Consider the following 10,505-nt stretch of genomic DNA (forward strand, 5'->3'; position numbering starts at 1 on the left):
GGGACCCGACTGGGGTCTGGGGAGCCCCGGCAGCTGAAGCACCCCTCCTCCATTTTTCTCCCTTCAGCCCTTCTCCCTGTCTTGAGCACTCATTCCCATCTCAGGATTCTATACCTCCCATTTTGTCTGCTTGCGGCTCCTCTCTCTCAGGTCACCACTGGCTGGTTCCTTCCGAAGTCAAATGTGACCTCAGGGAAGCCTTCCCAGACCCCCACCTGCCCAGTTGAGCCACCAGGCACTCTGCATCACAGGTCTGTTTTATTTTCTCGACAGCACTATCGCCATTAGACGTATTCTTGCTCTTTTGTTTGCTCCTTCATTTACTGTCTACCTCCTTTGTGAACATACCAAGTCCAGGAGGGCAAGAACCACATCTGCTTCTTCCTCAGAGAATCAACAGCTACCAAGCAAGAGCTCGGATATTCCTTGACGTTACTGAGGATGATACATCAATGGGAAATTAGGGTAAAACTGAAGCTTATAGTTAGTCCAGACCCCACAGCAGGTAAACCAGGTCTCTTGGAACCAGCTAAGTCTGGGCTTCTGAGCGCTCCCTCCCTATATCTCTCCCCAAATCAGAATCAACCCCAGCTCTGGTCCTCCCACCACCTCAGCCTGGTGGAGCTCCTCAGGCCAAGATGTTGTCTCTGCAGCCTCAAGAGCACCCTGAGGGCAGGCCCCAGACCCGCCACTTTTGCTGGCTCCTCTGTGGCGCCTGTGGAGCCCATGGCCTGGCGCCAGGGCCTGTGGTCAGCAGTGGGTGATGAATTGCCCTGGATGGGGGTTATGGCGGTGTCAGCCGAGCTCGGAAGGGCCCGCTGCGCTCTTGAGCTCCCCACCCTGCCTGCGCCTGCTGCTTCCCCTTATCCTTCTGGCCCCAGGATCCACCTTAAGCATAAGGTCAGGAGGGCACAAGCTTCCTTCTGGTTCACTAAGGGGTCAGCTCAGGCCTTGGCGGCAATTTCCCTGGCTCACCCATCATGTCCAGTTTGCCCCTGGCCTGTCAGAAGGTGGGTGGCAGGTTACAGTAGGCTGTCAGGAATAATGACACTGGAGGCTCTTGGTTTAGATTTAAACACTGTTGGGAAATTCTGTGTTGAAAAGGTCCAGAGAGAGTCCTTCAGCCAACCTAGGGATTACTGTGAAACGATAAAAGGGCGGAGACCTAGGCAGTGGCCACAGGCCCAGGGGCTGTAGCAGGGGAGTGATGGGGTGGAGAGCACTGGCTGAGCAGTCCAGGAACTCACTGCTGGCTCCTCAGGCCAATCTTTCCTCTCAGTTTCTCCTGTGTAATAGGAGGTTGCGGCAATAAACCAGAATGTCCCTGCAGCCAGCTATCTTGGAGCTAATTCCTAGCCCAGTTCCCTGGGGCTGTGCTCAAGAGAGAAGTTCCAGCAGTCTGGGCCCCAGGCTGCCCAGGATCCTCGCCCCTTTCTGGGTATATGCAGAGTGGGTCCTTCTGAGAGCATCTTTCCCAGGTCTCCCCCACCTGCCACCCCACTTTCCCACCAGTGAGCAGCTGCCCAGCTAAGCTGTAGCCTCCTCACTGAACCACTGCCAGCAAACTTTACTACTTGGCCTTCCCATTTTGGGTACAAATATTCCAAGCCTCTCTGATTATGTCTCAACCTCCCAGGAAAATAATCCAACCTTCGAGCCCTTTCCATGTGCCTAGGCTCCCTTGTATCAATGGAAAGATTACATGCGTTCTTGAACTAGGAATTTTTCTTTTAAGAAATCGCCAACAGAATGCGGTGTTGAGCCTGTTTAGAGTCCTGGAAGTGGCAGTTCTGGGTTTCCGCCGAGACCGGAGGAGTGGCCGGGGCGCGCCAAGAGGAGGCCAGCTGCCTAAGGGCCTTCCATTGGGCAACTTCACGGTGTGTCTTCCTATGGCCCAAAGCCAGCCCAGGGATGCGCTCCCGGCCTAGCCGCTTCCTCGCAAGGGTTGCAGGTCCTATCTCGTTCGCCAGATCTCTGGCACTCCCCGATCCTTCCCTAGCAATCCTCCCCGGGGCCCCGTAACCCATGCACCTTCCCGGGCTTGGCTCCTAGTGGAGATCTCTTCCCTCCATCCCTGAGATCCTGGGAAGGGCCTAAGAATCTTGGCCCACGATCTTTCCTCCCTCAGGGTGCGGAGTGCAGGCGGCACCTTCCCACCGGCCTGGGCACTTCTCCAGTGCGGTGGCGGTGGCTCACGCTCCTCCTCCTCCTCGGAGTCCGGCACAGAGCCGCATTCGGTGGCGGTTTGTTGAACGAGACAGCGCCCGACCCGGCACTGGAGAACGGCAGATGGGCGGAGCCGCGAGCGTGCCGCTGCCACTGGACCAGTCAGGTCCCGCAGCGCAGCGGCTCAGAGGCGTCGCGCATCATGCGCGGCCGAAGGCTCAAGAGGGTAGAAAAAGAGCCGCAGCCCGTCCACCGGGTGCACGATGGGCACGGTCTGCATGGCGGGAAAGGCAGGCGTGGCCAGTTCCCAGCGCGCCGTGCGCACCAGCTCCACCGCGAGCAGCTGGAGCACGGTCTGCGCCAGCTCCTGGCCGAGACAGCTGCGCGCACCGCCGCCGAACGGGATATAATGGAAGCGGCCGGCGGCGCCCCGCGCATCCTCGCCCGCAGAGCCGAAGCGCTCGGGGTCGAAGCCCTCGGGCGGACTGCGGTAAACCGCGGCCGTCTCATGCGTGTCCCGGATGCTGTACATCACATTCCAGCCCTTGGGGATCTGGTAGCCCTGCGTGGAGTTGAAGAGACCCGCTTAACCACGAGGCACTCGGAAACCCAGCCCGAACCTATCTTGCACCGCTGGTACATCAAACAGGCTTCCGAAAACCCACAGGGACGCAGGTGTAACCTGGAAGCTAGGAGATCGCTCTGCATCCCCATCTCAGCTCCTTCTCTGGTGAGCTGTGAAACCTTGGGCTAAATACTCAATCTCTCTGAGCCTCAGTTTCTTAATTGATAAAGAGGACAAAAACGTCCATTTTGTTGTGAGCATTCAAATAACGGGTCTGGCATATATATTAGTGGTCAGTAAATGTGTTCCGTTATTTTTATGTCTCCATGTTTTGTTTTTCTCTTTCCTTTTTCTTCTTACATTATAGCAGGAGAACTAAATTCTTGTCCTGCACCAACCAGCTGCCTGGGTCAGAACAGTGCAAATGACAGTTCCTCTATGGTCATCTTAATTATACAGCTCTTCTTTGCACTGAACTGAAAACTGCCTCTCTGTCCTCGCTACCCATCAGCTGTACAATAATGTTCAGGTCGGGTAGCCACAATCTAAGAAGGTACACATGAGAACTACACTGGGGAGTCTTTAAAATGTCGGAAAGGAGCTTTCATGTTCCCTTTGCTCACCTCTAACTTTTCAACTAATGCTCTTTTGACAAGTCTTCCAACCCTGACTATCCTGCTTCCCTCGCCTGAACAGGCTCCATGCTGTCTGGGTAGACACAGGCAGACAGAAGATCTTGGAATCACCAAGGAGCTTTCCCTCTCCTCTCTAGGCCTCAGTTTTCCCACCTAGAAGCTGGAGGATGGTTAAGACCGCTGCCTCTAGTCACCCTGCTGGTCCAGTGCTCTACTCCCTCAGTCTCCCTAAGGTCTGGCACCCCTGCACCTGTGCAATGACTTCTAAATTTCAACATTCACCATCCAAGACACCTCTGAACATCTCACTAATCCTCCCACCTTTGTCTGGGCTGTCCCCTCTCAGTGGTGTGCTGTCCCCTCCTAACCCTTCACTGCTCCAGTTCAAATGCCAGCTCCCAAAATGTTTTTTTATCATTCAGCACTAGAGATCACCCTCTTCACACCACAGTTTGCAATGAAGTTGCTGGCCCTGGCCCCCTTTCTCTCTATGACAGCGTCTCAAGGGCAGAATCCCAGTCCCTTCGATACCATCAAACCCTGGTATGCAACACGCTAGTGATGTTTGCTGTTTAAAGGTCAGGGAAGGAGGTGACCACTCTGCCTGGTGCTGCCCAGAGCCTGAGTGGGTGTAGAGAGGACGCAGTGACAGCCATTCAGGCAAACACCCTCGGTTTGACAGAGCTAGGGGTCCACTCCCAGATGCTGTCAATGCGCAGAACCGCCCGGCCCAACCTGGAGAGTCAGAACTGGAAAGGATCAAAGTAGCTTCCTTCCAGAGAGTAAACTGAGGCCCAGACTGAGAAGGGAATTGCCCAAGGTCATCTCCCAGAGATGTGACCCCGCTTCCCTGGAATCCGGCCTCAGCTGGGGCCCTGGAAAGGTAAAAATGATTGGTCCCTTGATCTTGTGAGGGAGTAAGAAAGATGGGGTACGGGACATGATGGGGGGCCCTACCCAGCCTCACTGGCTGAGAGGGGTTTGCTGTGTGGAGAAAAGGATGTTTTTGTTCTAAAACTCGGCTCTAATTCAGTTGACCCACCGGGACCACTGCCAAAAGCTTAAGTGTGCAGGGTCTCTAACCTTGCCGGCTCGCCAGGCGCCAGACTTTTCACCCTCAAACCGTGGTTCCCGGGAAAAGGAACAAGGCTCAGCCCATTTTACAGGCGGAAAAGCGGAGGCCCCCGAGGAGACCGCACAGTCCTAACCCCTCCCTCTCCCTCCCCGCCCTTCTCCGGCAGGCGGCAGGGGCGGGGCCGGCGGCGCACTTACGTTGATCTCGAAGGTGCGCAGGGCGGTGCGGTAGCCCCCGGACACGGGCGGCAGGAGGCGCAGCACCTCCTTGACCACACAGCCGACGTAGCGCAGGCGGCCCAGCGCCGCCAGGCTGAGGTCTGGCTCGCAGCCGCAGTTGGGCCGGGGCCCTGCGCCGCCCCCCGTGGCCCCCGCCGCGCAGCCGCACGCGCGCCCCAGCCCCTGCGCATCCAGCTCCTGCTGGATCTTGGCGATAGCCGCCGGGTGCTGCAGAAGCAGCAGGACGAGGGACGTGCTGGCGCTGGCCGTGGTGAAGAAGGCGGCGAAGAGCAGCTCCACAGCTGATTCCTGCAAGACAGCCAGGTTGAGGCTCAGGGTGCCCACTTTCACAGCTGCTCACAGGCCGGAGCGCAGAGATAAGCTCCCTGGGCGGCTGCCTGCGCGGGTCCTGGGGTCGACTGAATTCCAAGTCCGCCGCTTGAGGAAGCCACAGATAGCAATAAGCAAAAGCAGCATCTATCCAGTTGCCTTGGGAGGTTCCCAAAGATAATGCCAGAAACTTTTTGTGTGTACTGTTCTTGGCGCTTTAAGTGTATTAACTCATTCGATTCTCACTCTGTGAGGCACAATTACTGGCCGTTTTAAGGGTGGGAAACTGAGGCTAGGAGAAGGTCTAAAGGTCCCTACGGTCAGCAGTCCCAGTAGTCGGGGGCTCGGGAGTCCAGTGCTCTGTCTGAACCATGCAGTACTGCCTGCAACCCCAGCCGGGCAGTGACTGCAGCGGAATTGTTTAAGGCACCTGCAATAGCAGCGCCAGCCTCTCACCAAAGCATGGTTTCTTTCTCCCGCTTAGTGGTGGTCCCAGTGAGTGATTAAACTTCTTCCTGGTTTGCCCAGCCAGAAGGACAGAGGGGCCTGGTGGCTTCACCATCCAGGCCCCAACCCTTACTCTGCCTCCACTCTCCCAACTCCTGTGTGGTATCTTCCTTCCTGGCAGCACCCAGTTTGTGTTTACACACTGATTGATGTGATCATAGAATCAATGTGTCCCCCTCCTCTCCAGCACCAGCAGTGTTTTGCTCACCACTGTATCCCAAGTCCCAGCATGGAAACTGGCACCAAATAAGTAGACAGTATTTGTGGAATGAATGACCTGACCCAAGGTTAACTGCCTGCCCTGGATAAGATGGAGAGCCAGGTGAAAACCTTAGAGCCCCAAGGTCCTCCTTGACCAGCCAGGACTGAAATTTTCTGGTCAGTGGGTCCCTTCCTGAGAACCTGGAGGGTATTATCACTCCCTCCCCAGCCCTGCCAAGGCAGAGTCACCATCTACTCCTTTCCACACCACTTCCCTTCTCAGAACTATTCTTATCCACCAGCTCCCCCAGGACTCATGCACCTGCTCATCTACTTCTAACCCCCTTGACTCTTTCAGACTTCACAAGCACCTGGGAGTCAGGGAAGAGTTTATTAGTCCCAATCTCCGAGAAGAAACTAAGGCTGAGCCCCACCCTTCAGTAGCCAGCTGGCGGAAAGTGGGAAATCAAGGCCCAGAGAAAGGATGGGAGTTACTTATGGAAGGACTGAGGTGTTTCCATTTCTAACTCCCTCCTGCCCCCCAACCTCTCCACTCCTTTTTGGGTTCTCAAGCAGGTGGGCCCGGGGGCCATTCCAGAGCCTCCCTCCTTACCTCCATTGCATGTTGGTCTACATGGGAAGGGGTTCTAATTATCCATTAGATTCTGCAGTGGCGAAACAGACAGTTAGAGAGGTGCCAGGTGCCAAGATAGCTCATGGAAGGAGTGTAGATTGGGGGAGGAAAACGGAAGTTTCAAGGAGGCTGTGGAATATGATGCTGAGCCCTTAGGGTTTGTCGGGAAAAGGGGTGAAGAGAGCTTCACAGGCAGGGGGACAGCAGAGGCAAAGGCATGGAGTGACAGAGAAGGGGAGGAGGGAGGAGAGGGAAGTGGGGAGGGAGGAGAGGGAAAGAAGGGTAGGGAGGAGGAAGGAGAGGGAAGAGGGGGCAGGGAGGGTGGGGAAGGGGAGGGGGAGTGGAATCTGTTTGGGGCCAGAACCTGTAAAGGCCTAGAATTCATGCTTTCAATACTCTTACTACGAGGGACAGCCACTGGCCCAGGGCCACAGAGGTAGTGGGTGCAGCTGAGCTGTGCCTGGAACCCAGGTCTCCTTTTCCCCCTCACTCTGAGTGCCTCTGGACTTTGCTCCATGCTCCAGGGATGCAGCATGTGTGCAGAGACCTACTAGAAATGCAAGAGGGGCAGAGGAGAAATCTCCCACCACCTACCTTCAGCTCCTGCACGGAGAGCTCCTGGCCCAGCTCCCTAGTGCTGTAGATGATCATGCCCAGGGCATCGCCTGGCTCTACAGCCTTGTCTTCGTGAAGCTTCTCTGCAATGGCCTCCTCCAGGTGCTGATGCAGCTGGTCCCGTGCCCGGATGCCCTGATGTGCAGGGAGAGAAGGGAGGTGGGGCAGGAAGGATGAGGGGGCCAGCCCTGGGCACTGACCCCCCAAAGTCTTCCCGGGGCTTCTCTGGCTCTGCTGAGATCCTGGTGTTAACAGTTTCCCAGCTGAGATCCATGCCTGGCACATAGAAGAGACACGATAAATGCTCAGGAATTTCTCCACTCTCCCCACACACCATTCTTTCTTAATTATCACAAGCCCCCTTGGAGGGCAAGGCAAACAGTTACTGTCCTTCTAAGGGGAGGATGCTGAAGCTCAGAGAGGTCAAGCAGTTGGCCAGAGTCACACAGCTGTCAGTGTTCCTTCCTGGCACACAGCCCAGTCAGGGAGTCAGCCCATTGTCCTTTCCCTGCATGAGGCTCAGGCAGGAGCAGTGGGCAACAGTGCAGAGAGGAAGGGACACCATGATGCACCCAGGAACCCGCTGCCTTAAAGAACACTACGGGAATTACCCTCTCTAAGGGGTTGGCGAGAGGGCTGGGGTGTCCCTCCAGAGCTCAGGGAGCAAGCACAGCAAAAGCATCTGCTGGAGGAAGCATTTTGAGCACTTGGGTTTTATAGTCAGGGGAGATCAGTTCAAATCCTTCCTCTGCCCCTACTAGCTGTGTGATCTTGGACAAGTCATTAATCTTTCTGAGCTTCAGTTTCTTCATCAATAAAATGAGAATAGTAATACTTTGTAGGCCGAGAGGATTAAATCAGAAAATGTTACCAAGGCGATCAGCCCATGGATCAGCATGTTCTTCTGTACATAACTATTATTTTCATTCAGGTGACTGAAAGCCAGGGCATCGGCACAGTGAGAAGCCCCGGCTCAGTTACTCTCTGCGCCAGGCCGTCGCTCTAAAGTTTGAAGAAGCCGTGGTTCTCTGATCCGGAAACTAGCGGGCCTGGGGCCGCGGGCGGGCAGCCGGCACCCACCCCTCTCCGACCCGAGCTGGCGCCGGGCTGGGCCGGGGGCGTGTCTGCGGCCCTAGAGCTCCCATCCGTTCCGCAGCCGTCGGTCTTCCAAAGAGGCGCTGGAGGCCGGGCCGGGAGGCGCCGCTCTGAGGAGGGGCTGGGACGACTGGCTGGGCGCCCGTCACCGAGACCCAAAGTCGGAAAGCCCGCGGCGGCTGGAGCTGGAGCTCATCCCGTCAGGCGTGATCCAGAGAAGGTGTGTGGCCCGCCTCGGGTCACACAGCGATTCAGGACAGAGGCTAGCCCCGGCGCCCACCGCCACTCCACGCCGCCGCCTCCCCACACTGGGCCAAGCCTCCGTCTCCCAGCAGAGGTGATGCCCGGGGCACGCCAAGGGAGCCCCAAAGGGAAGGTCTGGGGCGGGGTCGGCAATACCTTGCGCAGACCGCTGAAGGGCACATCTAGTGGCAGCGAGAAGAGGTTCTCCACGAACTGCTCAAAGGTGCGGGCCAGCTCCGAGCACTGGGCCTCGTCTAGCCGTAGCCCCAGTAGGATGCGCGCGGCCATGCGAAAGGTGAGCGCTTTGGCGGCCTCGTAGACAGCAACCGGCCCGCGGGCTGCGCACCAGGAGCGCACCTCCTGCCGCAGCGCCCCCTGCAGGCGAGGCACGTAGCGCTCCAGAGCCGCGCGGCTAAACACTCGTGCCAGGATCTGTGGGGAGCGCGCTGAGTCAGCCTGCTCCGGGACTCCAGAAGAACCAGAAGGCCAATTTCGGTCCCTTCTTCTACGCGACCCGGACCCAAATGTGTCGGCTTTTGCTCTTGCCATTCCCTCTAGTTCTTCTCTGATGTACACAGCCCCTCCCATTCATCCAGGTTACAGGGGCCACCTTCTCCAGGAAGTCATCGCTAACCCTCTCCCAGTTTGAGTTTCCAGCGCTGCTGGTATCAGAATCACAGAGGATCGGAGATGAAAGGAACTTTAAGTCCCAGTGCTCGCCTTATAAACCGAAGCCGGATAATGTTAAGGTACTGGCCCAATGCCACCACCTTGCTAGGGGTCCTGGCCAGGTTCACAGTGTACCCCCAATACCTAGCCCTGGCCTAGACCACAGCAGGTACCCGGGAACCGCGGGTCTGACGTCCCGACGGCCTTTCCGTTTGGGGCTCACCTTCCGCCGCTGCCGGTGCGGCTCGCCAACCGCGCCGAGCAGTGTGTGCGAGCCCAGTAGGATGTGCGCGCTCTGCGGCCACTGGCTGCGCACAAGACGGTGCTCGCCCAACAGGATTGTGCGCACGTTCTCGGCGCCGCTCACACGGATCACCGGCCTGCCCAGCAGGTGCGTCTTGAACACTGTCCCGTAGCGCTCCCGGCGGGAGCTGTGGAACCGCGAGCCCTGCGAACAAGGCGGAGCAAAGAGGGCCGGGGCCCTTGGGCCTCGGCTGCGGATCTAGCCCAGGCCTTCCAAATGACCCTTGATAACCACCACCTACTCCAGGCTGGCGTCTTACTCTTTACAAAATAGAATCTCAAATGGGCCTCGCGACTACCTTAAGGGAATGTACAGGCTCCTGTTTCCACTGGTGAGATGAGGAAACTGAGGCTCAGAATGGGGACGTGAGGGCCAAAAGGCTCAAGGCTGAAACGCGTCCCCAACTCCTGATTCTATGGTGGCAGGACATACAGTTCTAGAACCTCTCTGTTCACCCCCGCATTGCGTTGGGACTTAAGTTGCGATGGGGAGAACTCTGGTGGCATACGGTCCCTTCGCGGGAACAGCTGGGCAAAGGCGGGGGCTGTATATGCTCCCTGGGATCCTGGGCTACAGGAAGCGACTGGTTACGAACGCTGGGAACATTGAGAGCCAGTAGGGGCTCTCAATGAGGGAAGAAGGGGCCATATTGGGGTGCGGGAACAACAGACTGCTCACCTGAACTAACCAGTGCAGCGTTTCCCCGAAGAAGGGCCAGCCCATGGAGCCTTTGGGCAGGGGCAGGGCAGAAGCTCGGTCCCGGCTCAACGTCCAGCGGAGGGTCCAGAGGTGCTGGGCCAGGCTAAGTAGCAGGCCGGCGCACAGGAGAGCGGTGCCCGCCGCCCCCAGCACCGACAGGCAGCTCAACCCCCAGGGGAACATGGCCAGCCTGCGGAGGCCAGGCCGCTCCGAGCGCAGGGGGCGCAGGAGCTGGGGCGCCGGCAGAGCGCAGTGCTCACCCGTTCTGTCCGGAAAGGGCCTGGGGCTTGGGGACCAAAACCGAGATTTACAAACTCGGACAGGGACTTCACTCTAAAAGCAGACAGGCAGTGGAGGGCGGCAGTGACCACGCGCCCTTAGCAGACGTGCCTTCATTGAGACCCACGAGCTCAGCGCTCAGGACTTTTCCCGGAGTCTGAAGGCTCCCGTGCCAAAATGCAAGCCCCTCACGGGGGTGCCGGCTGCCTTGGGACCGCTCGCGCCGGGCACCTCCCACCTCCTCCCCGGGTCAGCACTCCTTTAATAGAA

The 10,505-nt window shown here is 57.6% G+C and overlaps 1 protein-coding gene across 1 annotated transcript; it reads right to left on the bottom strand.

Annotated features, from left to right (window-relative positions):
- Positions 1–1,833: 1,833 nt before the first annotated feature.
- On the bottom strand, positions 1,834–10,154 carry LOC102508857 (cytochrome P450 26C1). Its single transcript, XM_032491314.1, has 6 exons — positions 9,936–10,154; positions 9,177–9,401; positions 8,441–8,716; positions 6,926–7,081; positions 4,639–4,968; positions 1,834–2,728 (listed from the first exon to the last, which is right to left on the bottom strand). The coding sequence occupies exons 1-6, from the start codon at positions 10,137–10,139 to the stop codon at positions 2,351–2,353; spliced, it is 1,569 nt and encodes a 522-aa protein (XP_032347205.1). The 5' UTR covers positions 10,140–10,154; the 3' UTR covers positions 1,834–2,350.
- Positions 10,155–10,505: the final 351 nt, after the last annotated feature.

Source organism: Camelus ferus, chromosome 11 (genome assembly GCF_009834535.1).
Source record: "Camelus ferus isolate YT-003-E chromosome 11, BCGSAC_Cfer_1.0, whole genome shotgun sequence".
NCBI classification, from domain to species: Eukaryota; Metazoa; Chordata; class Mammalia; order Artiodactyla; family Camelidae; genus Camelus; species Camelus ferus.

Bases quoted from the DNA above. Each gene is read 5' to 3' on its own strand.
- LOC102508857 (XM_032491314.1), bottom strand. From the start codon at position 10,139: ATGTTCCCCTGGGGGTTGAGCTGCCTGTCGGTGCTGGGGGCGGCGGGC. The intron at 8,717-9,176 runs GTGAGCCCCAAA...CGCTCCCCACAG, and splicing joins CGCACCGGCAGCGGCGGAAG to ATCCTGGCACGAGTGTTTAG. The intron at 4,969-6,925 runs GTAGGTGGTGGG...GCTGTCTTGCAG, and splicing joins TCTCCGTGCAGGAGCTGAAG to GAATCAGCTGTGGAGCTGCT.